Below are 21,185 nucleotides of genomic sequence, written 5' to 3'. Positions count from 1 at the left end.
TTGGGATAGTAGTCATCAGGGTCCCAGAGACTCAAATGCATGCAGAATGGCTGGATGCGCTGCCCTTACGATGGCATCTACTCTGCCTGCCCCACTGAAGACCATTTGTCCAGCTGGAGAATGGATGCCAAGTGGAGACTGTTGTGTTGTCTTTTTTCCCATCTATTAACTTGTTTCATTGTGCCTCAACAAGCAGACTTTACTTACTCTTGCTTAGATATAATATGCTTTCAAAAATAAATATTGAACATTTTAATTTTTTCAAAAATTTTTAGCTTATTCTTGTCTTTAGCCATCTTTGTAGGACTGTTCCAGTTTTCTGCCTTTGTCCTTGGTTGTGTGGCTCATCTGTATTTTTTGGTGCATGATTTTTAATTTTACAAAAGGTTCTTTTTCTTATATACTAGTGCTGTAGTAATAATAAGGAAAAATTAGGAAATGGAGAAAGAGTACAAAGACTAAATCACCCATGATACCACCAGCCAGGGATAACCACTGATATTTCAAGTAGGAAATACAAGAGTTATGGATATTAATATAGAGAATTAGAGATTGCAAAAAAATTAGCATGATACTGTATATTCTGTTTTATTGTGTGCTTGTTTTGCTCAAGATATAATCAAGGTTATATTTTCATGCCAGTAAATAAACCCCCACAGCATTTTTAGTGGTTGAACATTACTCATTGTGTGGTACTAATTTAACTAGCTTAGTTTGTTTTTTGGGGGTTTTGTTTTGTTCTTTGGTTTGGGTTTTTTTGGCTATTATGTAGGACATCCCCATAGCTAACTTTTTTTCTTTTATCTTTAATTATTTACTTGGGTTACATTTCCTTGAAGTGAAATTGGTTCAGAGGTTATGTCCCAGTCTGTAGGACCTCTTGCCAGATTGCCTGGCAGAAAGGCTGTTGTGGGAACTTTTAACTTCTGAGCTCTTTTTGTCTTGGCCTCATTTTTCTTCCTCCTGGGGATTATTCCCAGTACTTCTGCTTCTCCTTTGAAATGTATTCTTTTCTTGACTTCGCCTTATCCCCATTTTACAGAATAGCTGACTGGTTTGTAGAAGGACTGTTTGATGGGAGGTGGTATTTTCAAAGGATGTAAAAAAATGAAACTGTTGCCACCTAGGACAGTCCTCCCCTTACCCCTTCCACTTCAGCATCATAATTGCTAATGTGTCTCAACTTATGTGCTATTTTACAGCTTACTCCTCCTTTGCTGAGCTGTCAGCCTTCCATATTCATCAAGTACCTGGGACCTGTGCAGTGAGGTCTTTTACTCCCTCTCAACCTTGAGTAAAGAGCAGCTGTGAAATTTTATCCAGAGCTCCCAAAATACGTTTATTTACTGATTGTTGAGCATTTTTTGGTAGTGTTTAGAATTTTGTATGAGACCAGAGGGGACAGAATTTAAAAAAAAAAAAGAAGACTTCTTATTGGTCCCCTAAAAGACTATGTAATTTAAAACTCTACTATGCTCTTCCATAGGAAACACCATGAGGAGGGCCTTTCCACCCAGGACATAAAATGTACATATGACGACATAAGAAAAAATGTGTATTGGTATATTTTATTAATAATAGCAAAAACACACATGTATGTATATCTTAACCCTTAATGTGTGTCAGATATGTTAAGTAGGTAGATTGACTAATCCTTATATCTTTCTCCATATACCTGTTTCACAGATGGAGAACCTCAGGGGTTAAAGTAATTTGCCCCAAACCAGACAGATAGCAAAAGGGCAAAGATTAAACCCTGTCTGTCTGACTCCATATGTTCATTCAGTAATAGTATTAATAACTAGGCATTCACTGTGTGCCCAGCTGCATTTTAGAGTGTGGGGTGAAAGTAGGGACACTGCAGCTGTAAGGGATGCAAGGGACTTTGGGGCTCATCAAGGGGAAAGATGTGATGGGTCAGAGTCAGTAGCACCACAGGCTCTATTTAGGCAATGCTCTAACAAGTTTCCCTGCAAGGTGGGGAGGCACTCACAGTGTACAGCCATCCTGAGACCTAGGCACAGGGGCCACAGTCCAGAAGGGGAGGAAAGAAAGCAAGGGAACCCGGGGCAGGGGTCGGGGCAGGAAGCCCCTGGTGGGTTAGAGACATTTGAAGGGCAGCTGCAGTCAGGGGTCTTTATAGTCTCGGGCTTCTCCTATCTGTGGTTCAGAAATGATGGGGCAGTTTTGCAGAGCATGCAGTGTGGACAGGCTGTAAATGGCTAAAACTCTGCTTAGTGGGGCATCTTGTGAATAATTGGGTGTGTAAAGAGTTGGAGGGTTTTGAGCAGTGGGTCTCAGCATGCTGTGAAGAAATAAACGTAGGAGTCAATATACAGAAGCCATCTTGGCTCATGTATACACAAAAGCAGCCTCTTTCTTACTCACCGAGTTAAGCTGTTTGGTACAGATTGAAGGGGGTCTGAAGTGGACTTATGCTAGACCTCACAGAGCAGAATGCAGACCTGCACAGCGGAGCTCTTGTAAGAGAGAATAGCGAACGAACAAGATTTAGGGGGTGTCTGGAGAAAACCTTCCTCCCCAGCTAACTTTCCTACCCATAGACATGACTACCATCCATCTATCTCATCATTCCATTCAGTTCCCAGGGGCTTCATTTTTGTGGTGGTGGTTTTATTAATGCGAAAATGAAGACAAACCTGTTTGTCTCAGAATAATTTTTTCTTAGGGGATGTTTTAGGGCCCTGTGCTTGCTGGTGGGGGCATCAGCGGAGCCCCTTTAGGTGGAAGGCAGTGTTTGTTCAGCGACTGGTGGGCAGAGTTATCTGTTAGAGTCAGGTTTGGGCTTCCAGGTGAGCTCTGGGAAAATGAGATGTGCTTCCTGCAGAGTATTTGTGTGGTCCGGCCTCCCGGAGCTCTGGAGGGCCATGGCTGTCAGTGGCTGTCTTGCTGCCCACTAGTCATTTCATGAAGGGGTTGCCTGCCGTAGCTGAGGGGCAGTGACTGGGGCGTTGTTGCGGACACAGTTGTGGAGCTGAACTCTTCCCGCCCCATCCCCGCCATTTGGAATGTGACCCAGAGGAATAGCTCTGATGGGTGAACCTGACTTGTAGCCAGTCCTGTGAAGTGGAGAGCTGGGCCACTCACTGTGCACAAGTCTCTGCTTTACAGAGGGGTCACCTTAACTTTTTAACCCCAACCACACTCATGTATCCTTGGGCGTATGCTGAGCAGATGATCAGAGCCCAACATGAAGGGTGATCACGGTTGAGGTAGGACACATCATGCAGGTGCTTGAGAGTCTCAGTTCTGAAGTCATCTCTTCTCTTTCATTCATTGCGTTTGTAACCATGGGCAAGCTGTTTAACCTCTGTGCCTGTTCCATCATCCGTATACATAAAACAAAGACAACGGCCCTCGTGGGTGTGAAGGTCAAGTGGGTAGCACATATAGAGCAATATATGCCTGACATATATCACACCTTCAATAAGTGATAACAGTTACTATTACTACCACTGTTAATGGCCAAAGAGAAAATGATTTTTGCCTACCTTTTAAAAACTGAAGTCGTGTTTTTTAGAGACCATAGTTAAAAAATAACCTCTGACTTTAAATTACTGATGGAATTATGCTACCAACTCATTATCTTTTCAGGGTTAAAAGAACACAAAGAGTGAGAGAGTAGGAGTCTCCTTTCAAGATCTGTTAGTCCAACCCTCACTGTGCAGATATGGAAAAAGATCCGTTGAGGGAAACTGCCTTTCTCAGGGTCATATAGCTTGTTAATGGCAGAGACAGGACTAAACATCAGTGTTCCTGACTCGTTTCTTTAGAGGGTGACTTAGTAATAGTTCTTTATACTTGGCCTGGGAACATTTAGGTCCTTTACTTAAGCAAACCATTGTAATGATCCATATGGCCACTTCACATTGTATAGCCTCATGAGAGGGCTTTGCTAAAGTGACTAGTGGCTGAGGCAAGTTAGTATAGTAGGAAACCTTGGGACTCGCAACCTGGGTACCTATTCTAGCAATCCTGGACAAATTATTTGTTCTCTGGTTCTTTAGTAGCAAGGTAGAGGTAATAGCATCTGCCCTGCTTCTGCCCACAGTGTAGTTATAAAAAGTGAGATGTGTATGAGGTGCTTTAAAGTATAAGGAATAATTTGCACAAAGGCCAACATTGTCATTGTTTGGCTAAATAGAAGGTCCTTGTGCTGTCGGTTTCAAGTATGCTATTGTTTTGAAGACAGTCCTTTTTTAGAAGAACCCAACTTCCTGTCTGGGTCATTGACTCTATGAATGGTAACTAAGGAAGGTAGCAGTTAAGCTCAATTATATAGTGCTGCTGTAATAGTAGAGCTTCATGGAAATTAAATCGTGCGCAGTAACTGATGTCATACAGGTTTATTATGGTTTTCATTTCCCCATAAATCTGATTTGTTATTTATAGCTTCCTATTCATGTTCATGTAGAAACCAGCAGCAAATAGGAATACTTGTGGCAGCAAGTTATAACAACCCTCCTGGATCATCCCAGAACCTGTTTCATTTCTTTTTTCACAAAATAGTTGAAATTATAGATGTTACAGAGAGGATGTTTTTCTGTATGCTTGAAACTTTCCATAATAAAAAGTGAGATGATAATAAGGTTAACCAGAATTATCAAGAGGGGAACAGTTTTGATTAGCCTAAAAAATACCACGGTCTGGAGAAGCCAGATAGTAACGCTTGTCCTGGTGATGTCCAAGTGGAGATTTTATGTATGTGTATGTGCTGAGTCGCTTCAGTCGTGTCCGACGCTTTGTGACTCCGTGGACTGTAGCCCACCAGGCTCCTCTGTCCATGGGATTTCCCAGACTAGAATACTGAAGTGGGTTGCCATTACCTTCCGCAGGGGATCTTCCCGACCCAGGGATCAAACCCAGATCTCCCACACTGCAGGCAGAGTCTTTACCATCTGAGCCACCAAGCAAACTCTGCCAGTGGGAAAGAAAAGATCCAGGGGCAAACCGAAATACGTTGCACAAACAGCTGCCTACTTGTACCTAGAGCCCTGAACAAATGTTATTAAGGTATTATTTGATGCCAGTTGGCAGTCAAGAAGGACATATACTTGGGGTAGAATGGTAAACCAGGTCATCTCAGGGTGATGACCTACGTTAATTGAGCACCTACTACATGTCATGTACTTTGTTTAGGAAATATATATATGTGCAGTTTCAGTATGTGTCCTACACAAAATGGATCTATATTTATTTCTGTATTTATAACTAAATAATACTATAATAATTTAAAAGTCATTGAAAGTTTATAGTACATTTTGTGTTTTATAAGTTTTTTTTTTTAGGATAAACCTCAAACACTTTTGTAAAAATATATATGTATATTTCTGAAGGGTTTATATCAACTTTCCTTTTTTGGTATTAGACTTTAAGAATTTGAGATTTCTTTCGCCATGAAAGAATTTTTCTTTTTAAGTATACTAGGTTAACATATATATCGGTGATTGTTGCAGTTTATGTCTCTGGGTGGTAGAAAGGTCTGGATATGTAGTGACTGAAAATTTTGTATTTCTTTCTGGAAAATTTTATTAAGGGGAGAAAAAGATTTAAATAGAGATAAATCTTGCTTTTCAAGGCAAGATTCAGTATTATAGAGATGTTGGACCTTCCCAAAGTAATCTATAAATTTGGTATGATTCTAATCCAAGCTCAACAGTTTTTCATAATGAACTTGACAAGCTGATACTGGAATTCATTTGGAAGAGAAAATGTGTAAGAATGTCCAGGAAATTTGAAAAAGAACAATGGAGACAGGATACTCATTAAACAAGAGGAATTGCAGAGGATAATATTGGTACATGTTTTATGTATGTATATGTTTGCCATTTTAAATCAAGGAAAGGATAGACTATTAAATTTATGATGTTGGGATTCTTAATTTTCCATTCAGAGAAAAATATATACATACTAACTTCTCACTATACCAGAAGAAATTCTGAATAGATTAAAAGATTAAATATAATCTATAAAAGTAACATACAAAACAATCCCTGAGTTAGGAAAAAAGATAATTGATGAATTTGACTTCATGATATTAAAGCATCATAGGATAGAAAAAGCCCCAGCCAAGATGAAACAGAGTTGACAAGCAATGGCTTGGGTGGAAGTATTTGCTACAACGTTAAAAAAAAAAAGAAAGGGCAGACTCCTTGAAAGCATCCACCCCATGCCGGCTGTTTACCTGCAGGGGAGCTGTACATCCACCACCAAGGGGAGGAACGCCTGCCCCTGACAGGCCAGACCCGCCTCTTCACCCTTGGTAATTCTCCACCTCATCCACTTCTTAGGATGCTTACAAACCTCGTCGGAAATACAAACGCCAGCAGGGAGCAGAGGAGCTGCTAGATGAAGAGTCGCGGATCCATGCCACGCTTTTGGAATATGGCCGGTAACAAAGGGGACCCAGGATAAAGTGTCTGATAAAACCATTGAAAAGAAAAGCTAATTTAAATCGCTTCATTGGGATGAACTTGGTTGGTTTTCACCTGGTCGAGTTTACAGTTTTGGGGCCCGAGATTTCCGACACCGAGTACTTTTCCCTCTGGTGTTGAATGAGTCCAGTTTCTGTGGGTAGCTTCCCTGATGGTGGTAGAGGCCTGATCTCTGAAGATCTCCACCCCAGCTCTGCCCTCCTCAGGGAGTCAGGGTGTGTGGGGGTGTTCACGGAGGCTTCGGTGGGCTGCCCTCTTTGCCCCTACCATTTGTAAACATCTTCAGGGAAACTGCAGTTAAAGCAGCTTTACTTTGTGTTAGATACTAGTTTTGGTTTCCCGTGAAGAATTGTCCTGACCAGAAAAATGAAGAATTTAGACATTGTTTTGTCACTTCTTAAAAATATCTCTAATTAAAAAAAAAAAAATTCTTGTGGCCTCAGTTTTCACTCAATCAAACACACAGAAGTGCCTCTCCTCGTTGAGCTTTTTTTGCTTGACTCTGGGTGTTAACCTTCCTTTATGTCCTGCATTTTCTACTTAGGCTCACTGATTCCTTGATGTGAGTATGTCTCCTGGTGCTTTCCTCCCCTCTGATCTGAGTGGTTGCTGTGTGTTGCTCTGCTCATAACCCAGCCCTCACTGGGGGGCTGCAGCTAACAGCACTGCCACTAGCATCTCGGAGTGAGCATCTATGGCTTCTCGCTCTAGGGTGCTGGAGAGAACCAGAAGGAAATTAAGGTTTAATTGCCTTACTTATTCCATCTCTCAAATGGAATTCCAATTGCCACTTTTTGTTTGTTTTTGAGAGAGTAGTGTGGGCTCTTAAGAATGAAAGCTAATCCGTTTCATGAAAAGGAAGTTGTTAGTTCTGACCCTAATCTAGATGTGAGGGCTGCCCCATGCTCACCATTTGCTGCTGTGAATTGAACTTCTCTTCTGAATCAGGCACCTTCAGACCAGCTCCACAATTTGCAGGGGCCGATATAAAATGAAAATGCAAGGTCCCATGTTAAGAGTTATGAGTAATGATTAATCATTAAGAATTTCATGACAGCAACAGCAACCAAGTGTGGAGTCCTTTGGGGTGTGGGACCTTGTGCAACCGAACACTGTGATGGGGGCTTTCTAGCCACCCTCCAGCTGCAAGAGGGCAGACAAGGGCTGTGCTGGTCCACATGAGCCAGAGCTGGAGAGACAGCCTCTGTGAGTTTCACATGTCCTAGAGCCAAAAAGAACTCAGGAAAATGTGTATTTTGTTAGTTTGTATGGTTCATACCTTCATTTTTTTCAATACTCAATATGTGTCTCAATACTCACCTTAGTTCTTGTTGGTGGGGTCATGCTGGCTCCTGATTTCTAAGCCTGGAGTAGCTGCTTGGTGAAGGCTTTTTTTTGTTTTTTAGGAGATGGGATTATTTTGCTTTATTTTTTTTTTTTAAGCTTTTCTGATAAGGAGAGGGTGCATTTGTGAAGGTGGGTAATTCTGATGGTTTATTCACTTCATTCCCTTTTTTGAGAATGATGAAGACCGCATTCACACAGGTTAAAAAATAACCTGCCCAAGGTCAACTGTTAACTATTAAGAACTAATAAGAGCCTCAAACTGGGAATTGAGCTCAGATCTGTTGGACTCCAAAAGCATGTCATCATCATTATCTCTGGTGAGAATTTGATTCTTGGTCATAGGAAGACAGGCCCAGTCTTTTTTGTTTGCTCCGAGACTGAACAACTAAAGAGTTATTACAACTGACAGAGCAAATTGGATAAAACTTACAGCCCAGAGTAGTGGTTCATTTATTCTCCTTCCTTGGGAAGGCCCCTGTCCTCCTTTCTGGCTGTTAGACTCTTCTCTCAGGGTTCTAGTCAATGTTCTCCACTGCATGGAGATCTTTCCCATTAGATGAGGGTCATATAACAGTGTCTTTATGAGGGACTTTGACAGTCTGTTCCATGTAGAAAACAGTAAATGTCAACTATTAGATGCTATCACCACCACCACCACATCATCATCACCATCATCATCTTCACCACCACCACCATCATCTTCATCATCCTTAGCAGCAGCAGTTTTGGTTCTCAGTTGCTCATAAATATGACTTTTGGATTCAAATGAGAATCCTATCCTGAGCCTCTCTTTTTCAGTTTTCCTTGTCCCTATGTTCTCATTCCCCCCAGTTCTAGTCCTCCCTCCAGCCCATTTAAGAGAAGCTTTACCCTCTTTGCTTCCCTTCCTCATCAAGCAAGGCTGGCCCCCTGCTGGCTCTGGGACTCACTCTGCTCCTCCCAGCCTCTCCCTCACCATTGTGGCATCCCTTAGTTGCTCATCCCCACCTAGGAATCTAAATCCCTCATTTGTTGTCAGTGCTTGTTTTCCTCTTCGTTTCTCCTCTTGATAAGAGGGAAGATATTTTGACTGTTAAGTAAGAAGGTCTGAAAACAGTGTATCCTCTTTGTAGTTAAAGGTCACTCAGCTTAGGTCCACAGAGCATCTGGCTTTGAGGCCAGCATCCCAGTTTCTCCTCCCTTTTTTGACTTTTAGTTGCTCAAGGCTAGATTTTGAGCCTGGACAACTATGCTGAGGGTCTTAAGAACTGTATGTCTTGTTAAAAACATGTTTAGGTGTATTTCTTTAAATATTATGTTGTTGGAAAAACAAGACTCATAGTGTTGATTTTAGACTGAAACACAATGGCATCTTTATAATATTTCAATTATATTATGGGTTCAATAAACTTTTAGGAGCTAACTTAAACACCTAACCACACTATGAAACTGCCAGTGTGAGGAAGTGCATTTTAAGTACATGTAACATATCTCTCCTAACCTATGTCCCTTCTGAAGGCCCATGACATGTTCACAGAAGGTGTTTAGTAAATGCTCATTGAATGAAAAAAGAACAAATCCATTGTCCTTAGTATTTAGGGCTTTTTATGTCCCTGATTTGTTCTGAATTCCAGATAATTTGATATCTGTCTTAATGTGCCCCAGGGAAGAAGACTAGAATGTTTGTTTTCTAGAATGATGATGTCCAGCATAGTGGTCACTAGCCACATGTGACTGTTGAGCACTTACAGTGTGATTAGTGTGGCTTAGAAACAGAATTTTAATAATGAAGTTAAAATTTTTAAACACATGCTTTAGTTATTTGAGTATGTTTAAATATGTTCAGAATAACTTGGGTAGGTGAATACTAATCTAAAGTTATATGTGTGGCACAGCAGTAGTTACACAAAGGAGTGAATACACTAAAAACTGCTGAAATATGCATTTTAAAATGGTGAATTTTATGTTGTATGAATTAAACCTCAACTTTAAAAGTGTAGAGAAAAAAAGTGAGTAGAGAACATTTCCTCCCCTCCAGGGCTCAACAGACAGAGTACATATAATCCATAATACTTGTACCCTGTGCGGTGAGTGCGAGTGCTTTGTTGATGTCAACACAGAAGCACATGCCCACCCAAATCCTGTACAAGACCTTACTTAGTCAACATCCAGCATCTTTCTATACTGTGTAGGCCAGAAATCAAGCAACTCTATTTTCCATATTCCCTTGCACCTAGAGTTGTGAATACTATTTAGGTTCTGCCCTTGAGATGCATTTTCTGGAGTTTTGAATGTACAATGTTTAGAGGAGGAGACAGTGAGAGCGTAAGGGTGGACAGGCACAGAAGCCTAGTTTGGGGTGGTCAGAAACGTCTTCCTGAGCCTCTGTCTTTAAGGAGAAGTAGCTTGGACCTGGGAATTGAATTTACTCAGATTTAGTTGTTTACTTCTTTATTTGGAAAATCCATAAAGTTCCCAGATCTTTGATAAGCCCTGCCTGTCTGAGGGTTTGTCTTCTGCCCTTAAAAGTCTCCAGAGACTGAAGGCTTGGGAAACAAAAGAATGCCTGGGGTGCAAGGACACTTCAAGGAGTGGGAAACTCTGGAGAGACCCTCTGTTGGTCAACTGGTTTGAGTCCCTGGTTCAGGACTCAGAATCCCCCCACTAGTACCAGCAGAAGGGATTGATTACAGGGGTGGATGGGAAGAGTTAATGCGTGTGATCTGGACTGAGCAGGGTTACTGCCCAAGCGTCACAGTAGATCTGGGCTGCTGAGGATGCTGCTGCTGCCTCTGTGGTCAGGAATCTGGCAGAAAGCCTGTGGTGCTGGGAAGCTGGTACCACAGCTGCTGGCAAAAGAGCCATCCACTTTTTCCAAGATCAGAAAACCACTGTCACAGCTTCTGGCCCAGAATCAGGTTGCTTCTACTGTGATCCCCATGAGCACAGTGAACCCCTTATGCTCTCACTGTTTCCTCCTCTAACTGTTGCACATTCAAAACTCCAGCAAATACATCTCATTGATGGAACTTAAATAGTATTCAGAACTCTGGGTACAAGGGAATGTGGAAAATAGAGCTATTTGTTTTTTGGCCTGCACAGTATAGAAGGATGCTGGATGTTGACTAAGTCAGTTCACAGAATCGGCCATAAGGTCTTGTACAGGATTTGGGTGGACACTCAGAATTGAACTCTGATCTCCTGCACTATGGGCCCATCAATCTGTGGATGGGCACAGTGTACCCAGCAATGACATCTGGTCTCTCCAGTTATAAGGCAGCCTATTGAAAGGAAAGGTGATACTTTTGGCTTCTTGATTTCTGCATTTTCTTGGAGAAGGATGCAGACATGCAAACAGGCAGCTGGACATGATTGCTGATCAGAAAGTAGGGGAAACACACACAGGCACAAGGATAGATCAGCCAGGGCAGAGCGCTGGTGTAGTTTAAAGTGTCCAACCCAAACTACACAACCTGTAGTTTGTGTCTCCTTCTAACCCTCCTATACCGTTGTTGGTAATTTACAGAAATCATATGGAAGCTGTTTAAACAGGGCTTGAGAGCACATCTATAATCCCATATCAGTGGTACAAAGCTCAGAGAGGTGAAGCGATTTCCCCCATGTCACAGAGCTGGCTGTCATCAGGGTGAAGACTCTAAACCCAGTGTCCTGACCTTCTACTACCCAACCTATCCTGTACACTAGACTCAACTATAAACTAAGCCTGTGATTTGTCAGCCCAGTCCTGAGAAATCCTGTGCCCAAGTGTGTGTTTCCCTTCACACTCATCACATGTCTGGCAAAGCACTGGTCCTAGATTGAGATTTTCAGATTGAGTGGAACTGACTTTTGGAAATGACCAAAAGCATCCAAAGTGAAGTCTGGGAATGCCTCAGAGGAAGAGGTGGCTTTAGAGCTGAGATGTAAGGAGTGAATAGAAAGGTAGGGGGAGACAGAACAGCACAATATATGCAGAACTCTGCTCAGGGCGCCTATGCCCAGGAGCAGGGAAGGTGAGCTGCTGGGGTGAGGCTCAGTGGTTGTTAGGTGGGTCCATGGAAAGGAGGCCCTAGTGACAGTGTCCACCAGGAGGGCTTCTGTTCCCTGTCTGGCCAGATGCATATAAGGCTAGTAGGAGGTTGAATAAGGGATTGGGAGGGAGAGTGGAAGTGGAGGCTTGAGACAAGGGTAGAAGCCAGCACACAACCCAGCAAGTGGGATGAGCTGTGAGTGAGGGCAGAGCAGGGTCCCTTAATTTGTTTTTCTTAAATGGTTATGTGTGATTTTATTTCCTTATAAACCATTTAAAGGTAAGTGAGTTTGGGTGTTTTGCATTATGGTTTTTGTTTCAGGTCGAATGCTTTTTGTATTGCTTTTTAAAAAAATGGATATTAATTAAAACCTGAAAATAAGCTAGTTTAAAGTGCATTTGTGAGTGTCTTTGAATTTAAACTTGCGTGAAGTGAGCACACAACATTTTTGGCATTGTGCTTGGGTTGTGTTTGAGAATAAAAAATGGGCTGGATGTTAGGTTATGAAAGTAGTCATTAGAGAGCATGTTAAGCTTGAGCAAACACATTCACATATACAGATATTTTTAAGGCTTCTAGCTTAAACTATGGATCGGTACAGTTCCCGATTCAAACAGTAATAATCACACTTTAAGAGAGTGCTGTGCTTTGCATGGAGAGTTCCCATTTATATCGATAGTATTTATGTGGCAAATTGAATGCTGGGCCCATTATTCAAAAACAGTGGAATATGTTTGTGGTTTCGGCACTTGAAACATGTTCTCCAGTCACCAAATAGCCAAAATTCTCTTTGGTGCTGTTCATATAAAAATGCAACTAAAATTCATTTGATCAACTTTTTTTTTTTTTTTGGAGTAATAATTGAGCTCTTCTCTTTTGTGGCTTACAGGAGATATGGATTTAGCCGCCAGAGCAAAACAGAGAAGGTAAGAAATGCTTGGCTAATGGAAGAGCACATTTGAGATATGGAAGTACCCCTCTACTTTGCCTCTGTCTGACACTGACAGGCTCCCAAAAGGGATGGGACAACAGGGCTCTGGTCCTTGAGCAACCCCGGTCAGCAGGGGTGTACCAGCTGCTTTCGACCCCTGCATCTCCCTCCTGGCGTTCCCAATCTGCTGCCTCTGCAGGCTGGGGAACTGCGACAACTCCTCATCATGGGACTGGAAGTGAAGGGTGGTTGAAAGTTATGGCCCCAGGGTCAAACATGTGGGCTTTAATAACTCTAAAACGGGGGCCTGAGCATCCTCATCTGATGAGAGACACCCTAGTCGAGTGTGAACAGCCTGCTGGCAGTGAGAGAGAGCGCGGTGTACATTACAGGCTGGCTATGTACTAAGCCTGGAGTGGAAAAAACAGGAAGTCAAGATGGAGTTTTATAACTTCATAAGTCTCAAAGTTTTCTCTCATTCATATATTTTTTGTGTGTATGTGTTTATTAATGATTCTTAATTGCCAGCAGCAGGGCAGGCATATAAATCTTATAGTGCTACCGTTTCCTGTGTCCAGGCCCTTTGATCAGGGCTCTACATATAGTTTTTCACTTACTCCTCTAAACAACTCTGTGAGGAAGATACTTATTCCTGTTTTTCAGATCAAAAAGCTGAGGTTCAGAGAGGCTCAGTGATTTGTCCAAGATCACACAGCTCCTAAAGTGCCATAAAAAGAGTCTGAACCCAGATCTGTGTGACATCAAAGCCTGTGCTCGTACCTACTGCCTTTTCAATAATAACGTGCTAACTAAAGTGGCTGGTGACCTCTTAAAGACATCTTAAAGAGTCCACAGCTCGAGATCTAGTAAACCTGTTTTCTCATTCCCTACCTGACCCCTAGATTTTCTTGAATGAGACACCACTCCTCGTACCATTCTCTTGCCACGCCTCCTCTGTCTAGACCCCACTGCCCAGTGCTTCCTGGAAGCCTTCCCTGACTCTAGCCTCCCTCTGCTTCCTGTGGTCGTTGTCTCAGTCCTATGTTCTAAAGCCAGACCGACTGGTTTCAAATGCTGGTTCCTCCCCTTCCCTGTGTGATTTCAGTCAGCACACTTAACTGTGTGCCTCAGTTTATGGCATCTGTAAAATGGGAACAGAAGTTGTACTATCTCACAACACTGTTGTGAAGATTAAAATGTAAAAGATGTAGAATAATCCAACTCATAGTGCACACTTACTAAGTGTAAACTGTCATCACCATTATTATCATTAATAATCATTTATGCATTGATTATGACATCTTTTTTGGTTTTCTCATTTCCACATTTGTGTTTTCACTCAACCGAACAGCCATTTCCTCCAAAGCAAGGCTTTTCTGGATTACAGTGTAATGGGGTAACTGTATTGTATATAAGAATTTTATACGTATGTGTAATATACAATTTTAGGTCTGAAAAGAATGTCTGTGTATATGACAGTATTCTGAAATAAGGCAATTTGATTATGCTTGGAAAAATTATGAGATGTCCATGAAATATCATTCACACTGGCCTTGCCTTATCATTCTCATGTCAGATGGCACATTTGAACTGGAAGTCTTATCCCCTGCAGATATACACAGGTGCTCAGGCCAGCCCCTGGAGCCAGTCGTATGCTTGTTATAGAAGCACATCCCAGAATTGGGATGGTCTCAGAGGGATATCTGAGGCCAGTCCTCTCATTCAACCCCAAGAGACCCTAATATCCAGAGAAGGTAAATCTGAGGTCAACAGCTTGTGAATGGCAAAGATGGAGCTAAAACCAAGAACTCTAGACTCACAGCACAGGCTTGGGGAGCAGCCATGATTCCAGGTGTCCTGAGTGTGGTGCGGTACATTTTGAGCCTGAGCTGGGTTTGTAGCATGGAGCTTGAGCATCAGGACAAGCACGTTAGAGTCTTATCCTTTAAACTAGCGATTTTCAAACTTTGTTGACAGCTCTTGGTAGTAGGAGTTATTTTCATCATGGTTTAGTAGACACACACACACACACAACCCCTAAAACGAGTTTCACAAAGCAGTACTCTTTACTCCCTGTAATGGACTATGATATGTTCTGTTATTTCTATTTAGATGCCAGTCATACCTGTTAAATTGCTTTCATATCCACTAATGCACCTCAGCTGAAAAAAAAGCAGTGATCTAGTCTTAAAGAAATTAAAGTAGGGGAAGACCCAATCACAGTGCATGGATAAGTCTGGCAAAGGTGTATGGCCTGATAGGAATTTAATCAGCAAGTAGTTCAGAGATGGAGGCAGGCATTGAGCAAGGTCCAAGACTCCTGCTTGGCATGTGGTTGGAGTGAAGGCTAAGGTCTCTGGATTTTGCATCCTTTCCCAGGGACTGGGTCATTTGTCCAGATGTGTGTGGTTTCTTTCACAGACTTATGGCTCTTTGCAGTGTTACCCTTTCTCTACTGTCTCTACCTATAGTGCTCAGCTGCAGTTTTTACATCTTCCTTTCCAGGCTGAGGACAAGAAAACGGCACTTCCAACAGGTCTGTTGACTGCAGAAAAAGCTGATGCTCACGAGGAGGATGAGCTTCAAGCTGCTGAAGAGGTGAGTGGTCCGTGTGGCCCTCTAGGGTTTCTGCATAAATCTTTTGGGGATAAATTTCACTTTCATCTCCAGTTTTCCAGAATGGCCAGCTATTTTGGCTGTTTTTTCATACTCTTTTCAGTCTCCTTCCATCACCTCTCATGAGACTCACCATAAAATGAGATTGGGTAAAACAGCCCTTGGATTCCACTGAAAAGCCCTGTTTAAATACCCGACTTAAGCCTGTTGTGGGCAGACCTGCTCACTGCTACTTCTCCCCATTCCTCTTTTAGCAGCGTATTCAATCCCTGATGACCAAGATGACCGCCATGGCACATGAGGAGGTGAGGCGGGCGTGGCTGTGAGGGTGGGAGACTTGGAACCAACCTGCTCTGCCGTGGAGGGCCCTCTTCCAAGAGTCCACCTTCAGAGCCCTCTCTTTTTAGCACTCTGCTTCTTGTTTCCTGGGATCTTTCTTTGGGGAACTTTTTATATATGCACGGTATTGCCATTGACGGGAACCTCTAGGAGGGAGACCTGAAGGACCTTTGTGAAGACAGGATGTCCCAGCTGGATGGCATCACAGGACCCGTGCAGGAGAGCTGTGGTTCAGCCCTGCTTGTCCACAACCACATGTGGCATTCAGGCCATAGGAGCCCCTGTCTCCTGTTTCTTTCCTATACCATCTGGGTAGATGGTAGGGCACCGAATTTATATTCCCTCTTCTCAGAGCTCATGACCTGTCCTGAAAGTTTATCTAGGTGCTTTGAAAGAGAATCTCTCTTTAGGGCAGGAAAGACCTGTGACAGTCAGGAGATAGTTCAGGAATTCTGAGATCCCTTTTCCTCTCCCATTTCCACTTTCTTCCTCTGAGTCCTATGCCTGCCAAGTTCCCTTTAGGCTCTTTTTAGTGATCCTCAGCAACAAAAACCATGGGATGGGGTGTAAATGGTGAAGAATGATTTTCTAGAGATACCCAGGGTCCGAGGAGAATCTTAACAGAGCTTGCTAAGTGATTCAGGAGGGGGTGAGATGAGGTAACCTTTGTCCTGAGACTTGTTTTCTCCCTTCCTTATTGATGAACATGTGAGGAAAAGACAAATTACTTTCCCCCCAGGAATGTTAATCTGTTTTGCTATAGTTGTGCTCAGGGTTTGCAATGTGTGAAAGCCAGTGCATGGCCTTGAGAGCACACCCTCCCTTGTGATTGCAGAGCCGGCTGACCGCAAGCTCCGTGGGCCAGATCGTGGGCCTGTGCTCTGCTGAGATCAAGCAGATTGTGTCTGAGTATGCGGAGAAGGTAGGTGGGGACCCAGCTGGAGCCATTGCCTCAATAATGCCCAAGAATTTGTCCTTCTGCTTCCCTACCCCTCCCAGCAGTGATGGAGGCAGGTTATAATTCATCAGCCACGTTTGTCAGAATATCCGCCATGCAGCGCCATCCACATTTGCCCGTTAGCTAAATTCATTTTCTTCTGCAGTGACTATTTTTCTATAAATATAAAGAGAAAACCTGTCTCTCGGAGCAATTATTGCATCTGATAGATGGATGCCTTAGGGACAGCACCCACATTTTCCCTTCTCTAGCAGGCTTCCTATAACTTGGGCACGGTTTGGTGGATGGGGCTGAGGAATGAAGCTTTGCCACTTAGGAGATAAACCCCATAACTCAGCCAAGCCCAAGGCAAAATTTTGTGTCCTGCTTTATTAAAAGGGTATAGAATGAACAAAAGCCTGAAAGTCATATTTCAGCATTAGATTTTTTTTCCACCCTAAGAATAGGCAGCAGGACCTTGAATATTTCAGGGAGACAGTGATTAATCATTTTGCACATAACTGATTCTGGTCTGGCCAAGATGTAGTATCGGTAAAATCAGATTTACAGGGCCTTGTTTCACATCCTCCCTTCCCCAGCCCTGCTCCCTCTGCCCCCCTAAAACGTTGATGTCTGTTCAAGCATCCACATTCACTTTCCCCGTCTCAGAAGCCTTGACAACAAATGAGCTCTGCCCTGACCCTCTGTGTGGTAGTCTTCTGAAGAGATCGCACGGATGATGTAGTTGGACAGCGGGTGTCACCTGTAATCTGGGTGTTACAGTCGGCTCTAAGCATGATAGTGGTCATCTCACACAAAGTGAGGGGCTTTCTGAGCAATACTGAGTGAAATGGTACAGAATAGTGTTTAGCAGAGGGGAAGGGGGCAGAGGGAGGGTGAAATGGGCAAAGGGGGTCAGTAGTATGGTGAAGGATGGAAACCAAACCTTTGTTGATGAGCACGCTTCCAGAAATCAAAATAAAGTTGAAATAAAAACTCATAAGCCAACTTAAGAAAAAAACAGTATAGAATGTCTAGGGATGGGGTTCTCTTGTTTTCCCCACCCCCTAAATCAGTGTTTCTTAACGTAGGTTTTCTGATCCAACTTTCATATTAGAATCCAAAGTGAAAGAAAGTGAAAATCGCTCAGTTGTGTCCGACTCTTTGCGACCCTATGGACGATACAGTCCATGGAATTCTCCAGGCCAGAACACTGGAGGGGGTAGCCTTTCTTTTCTCCAGGGGATCTTCCCAACCCAGGGATCGAACCCAGGTCTTCTGCATTGCATGTGGATTCTTTACCAGCTGAGCCATAAGGGAAGCACAAGAATACTGGAGTGGGTAGCCTGTCCCTTCTCCAGGGGATCTTCCTGACCCAGGAATCAAACCAGGGTCTCTTCATTGCAGGCAGATTCTTTACCAACTAAGCTATCAGGGAAGCCTAATAGAATCCAAAGTATCCTCTATTTTAATTTACCACCTAGAAAAGGTGACAGTGGTTAGAGTGTCATCTGACATTTGACCAAGGATTTAGGTCATCCTGAAAGTACCAGTAGAATCACAAGACTTGAAGGCATAGTTGTGGAAAAGACTGATTAATTCACTGCCCTGAGAAGAAGTGTCTTTCTCTGCTATCAGCACACACACACCTGGATGGCAAGGGGGTCAGCTATACCTGCCCTTAGGTTGCCACATAGTATGATTGATTCAGGTTTTACAGAAAGAAAAACATGTGGGGCACTCACTGCTCTTCTACGGGGACTCTGATTTTTATCTTTATACCTGCCCATTGTAAGTTGATAGAAGCTTAGATTATTATAAAAGGGGAAGCAAATAGGCCTCCTTAGTACACCTGTTCTTGCCTGGTAGTCTTGAAGCTAACTTGTCTTCCCCATCAGCTCAGCAATTCCATGCTTCCTGCTGGGTCTCTGTATCCCTGAGCTTCCCCACCCCCCCACCCTTGTGCAGTGATCTGATGGCTGTATTCTGTATTCTGTCCCTTTGTTCTGCTCTGCCAAGAAAGAATGAAATTAAAAGTAGTTTGGGACAGGTCTTTTTCCAAGGATGTGTATAATTAAAAGACTTTCCTGGTGGCTCAGTGGTGAAGAATCCACCTGCCAGTGCATGAAACACAGGTTCAATCCCTGGATCAGAAAGATTCCCCTGGAGTAGGAAATGGCAGCCCTCTCCAGTGTTCTTGCCTGGGAAACTCCATGGACAGAGAAGCCTGTCAGGCTACAGTCCATGGGATTGCAAAGAGTCAGATATGACGGAGCACACACACACACACACATAGTTAAAACTTCTCATGGAAAACTGAAGTTCACCAGTTCATTGCTTGGTTATGTTGTTTGCAATGGATAGATCATATGTCATTAAATATGAGGGTTTTTATAATTAAATTGATTTTAATCCTGTTCCCATATCAGAGTTATTTCATATTTGCATATTTAATCCAGTATTTGTCCCCAGATATCCATGGTGGCACCTAGTTGTAGCCATCACGTGTGTGTGTAAAAGAGGTAAAACAGTGTAGTTACAAATACAGCATTGCAGTCCTGTCTTGGTTCATGTCTGTTTCCTCAACTTCCCAGCTCTGTGACCTTGGACACTTTATTTAATCTCTTTGCCTTAGTATCTTCATCTATAAAATGAGAATAATGTAACTCTCCAGGCAGGGTGGCAGGGTATTGTGAAGATTAAATGAAATGTGATGAAAATACCCAAAACAGTGCCTGGCACGTTATAGCCATGCAGCTAATGGTAACCTTTATTTACACTTCTATAATCTGCATTTTTTTAGGGGGGTCACATTAAGTCCTAAATATTTGCCATGTTTCTAGTCTTCATAATTATGTGAATACTAGATAATCCAGCACAATTCATTAAACATTTCTCTATTGTTAGACTTTTGTTTACCATTGGAGATAATCCTCTTGTAAAGTCTGAACAAATGGTTTCTGTGGAAAGATTTCCTAGGAGTCTAATGATTGGGTTCTGACTCCTCTGTGTTGCTTTATAAATAAGTTGTAGCAATATAAAATACTGCTTCCATGAAGGGGCTTCCAGCATGGTCTGAGCGTCTTCCCCTCTGTTCATTTGTCCAACTTGCTGCCTTAGTGGCGATAAAATAACACCTGTTTGGACCACTGAGTGGCTTGAACATGATTGCATGTTCTTGTTTGCTCTGTTTTCTGCTTATTTGCCTGATCTATTGCAGCCTTTACTCACTTATCTTTTAAGTATCTGATATTTTCCTTGTAAATTTGATTAAAGTCTCTATTCTAGATTTAAATATTTTGTCACAGTGATGCACGTATTTCTCAGGCTGTTCTTTAATTTGTGTATTGCTTTTCTTTTCATGCAAGACGTTTGTACCCAAATTGATCAGTCTTTTTGTTTCAAAATGGCAGTGTTCTTTTTACATTGATCTGATAAAGTAACTCATTACATTTCAGCTCATAATTTCTTAATTATGTTTAATCCTTTAACCTACATAGAGTTCATTCTTATTTAGTCCAAAATCTGGATCCATCCTAGTTTTCCTGCTCCTATCCACTTACCTTAATACCATTTATCAAATAATTTCTTTGTACTCATTTGGAGATACTTTGTTATCTTTTTGTATTTTAGACATAATTTAAGCTCTGTATTTTCTTGCTTTCTTGGTTTGTGCTTCTGTTTTTATGCACATTCCATGATAAAATCATGTTTGCTTTTTGTTTTTCTTAATTTGCTTTGTCTGCTGCTGTCAGTGTGCTCTAGTCAAAGACCTGGGAACACACCCATAGTTAGACAAGTTGGGTTTATTGCTGGTTGTAGTGAAGGAGACCACACAGCAGTGGGGAATCATACAGCATCTCAATAAGGAGGCCTGAGAAAAGACTTATGGGATTCAGACTTCTTTTAGGTGATTTAGGGGAAGATTAGAGAAAGTAGAGCTTTGCTCTGTGTTAGATGCATTAAGGCGGAAAAGGCAATGGCAACCCACTCCAGTACTCTTGCCTGGTAAATCCCATGGACAGAGGAGCCTGGTAGGCTGCAGTCCATGGGGTTGCCAAGAGTCGGACATGACTGAGCGACTTCCCTTTCACTTTTCACTTTCATGCATTGGAGAAGGAAATGGCAACCCACTTCAGTGTTCTTGCCTGGAGAATCCCAGGGACCGCGGAGCCTGGTGGGCTGCCGTCTGTGGGGTTGCACAGAGTCGAACATGACCGAAGTGACTTAGCAGCAGCAGCAGATGCATTAAGGAGGGATAATTCAGTGAATGAGTATCTAAAGAAATCTTCTCTATGAGCCAAGGGAAAAGAATCAAGGTTGAAGCTCATATTAGCCAGTATAGGGGGATGTTTGATCATTTAGGGGATTTGAACAGTGTTCATGTTTTTGCCCATATACAAACATGACTACAGGTTGGTCCTGTTTTTTTCCTCAATCCTTGTGACCGTGTCTGATGTTGATGTCCTCTGGAGTTATTTATATTTAACACAAAAGCCTAGTGTGAATGCAGCCCATCTCCCAGCAACACCAGGGCCTTGCTGAGAGTA

The 21,185-nt window shown here is 42.5% G+C and overlaps 1 protein-coding gene across 4 annotated transcripts in view; it reads left to right on the top strand.

Moving 5' to 3' along the window:
• The window catches only part of CCDC93 (CCC complex scaffolding subunit CCDC93), a 101,565-nt gene that overhangs the window by 24,319 nt on the left and 56,061 nt on the right, over window positions 1–21,185 (top strand). Inside the window, exons 7-12 of one of the 4 annotated variants that reach the window (XM_081575836.1) lie at window positions 6,312–6,412; window positions 7,000–7,017; window positions 12,702–12,738; window positions 15,249–15,341; window positions 15,617–15,664; window positions 16,534–16,620. In XM_081575836.1, coding sequence (XP_081431962.1) covers window positions 6,312–6,412; window positions 7,000–7,017; window positions 12,702–12,738; window positions 15,249–15,341; window positions 15,617–15,664; window positions 16,534–16,620 — 384 coding nt within the window. Of the gene's footprint in view, window positions 1–6,311; window positions 6,413–6,999; window positions 7,018–12,701; window positions 12,739–15,248; window positions 15,342–15,613; window positions 15,665–16,533; window positions 16,621–21,185 lie in introns of all 4 variants that reach the window. The other 3 variants (XM_081575835.1, XM_081575838.1, XM_081575837.1) reach the window with 3 other exon arrangements.

The sequence above is a fragment of the Giraffa tippelskirchi genome, chromosome 3, assembly GCF_054371585.1.
Source record: "Giraffa tippelskirchi isolate mGirTip1 chromosome 3, T2T-mGirTip1v1.2.pri, whole genome shotgun sequence".
NCBI classification, from domain to species: Eukaryota; Metazoa; Chordata; class Mammalia; order Artiodactyla; family Giraffidae; genus Giraffa; species Giraffa tippelskirchi.
Note: the sequence above shows the minus strand (reverse complement) of the source record. Positions and strands in the feature narration are given on the sequence as shown.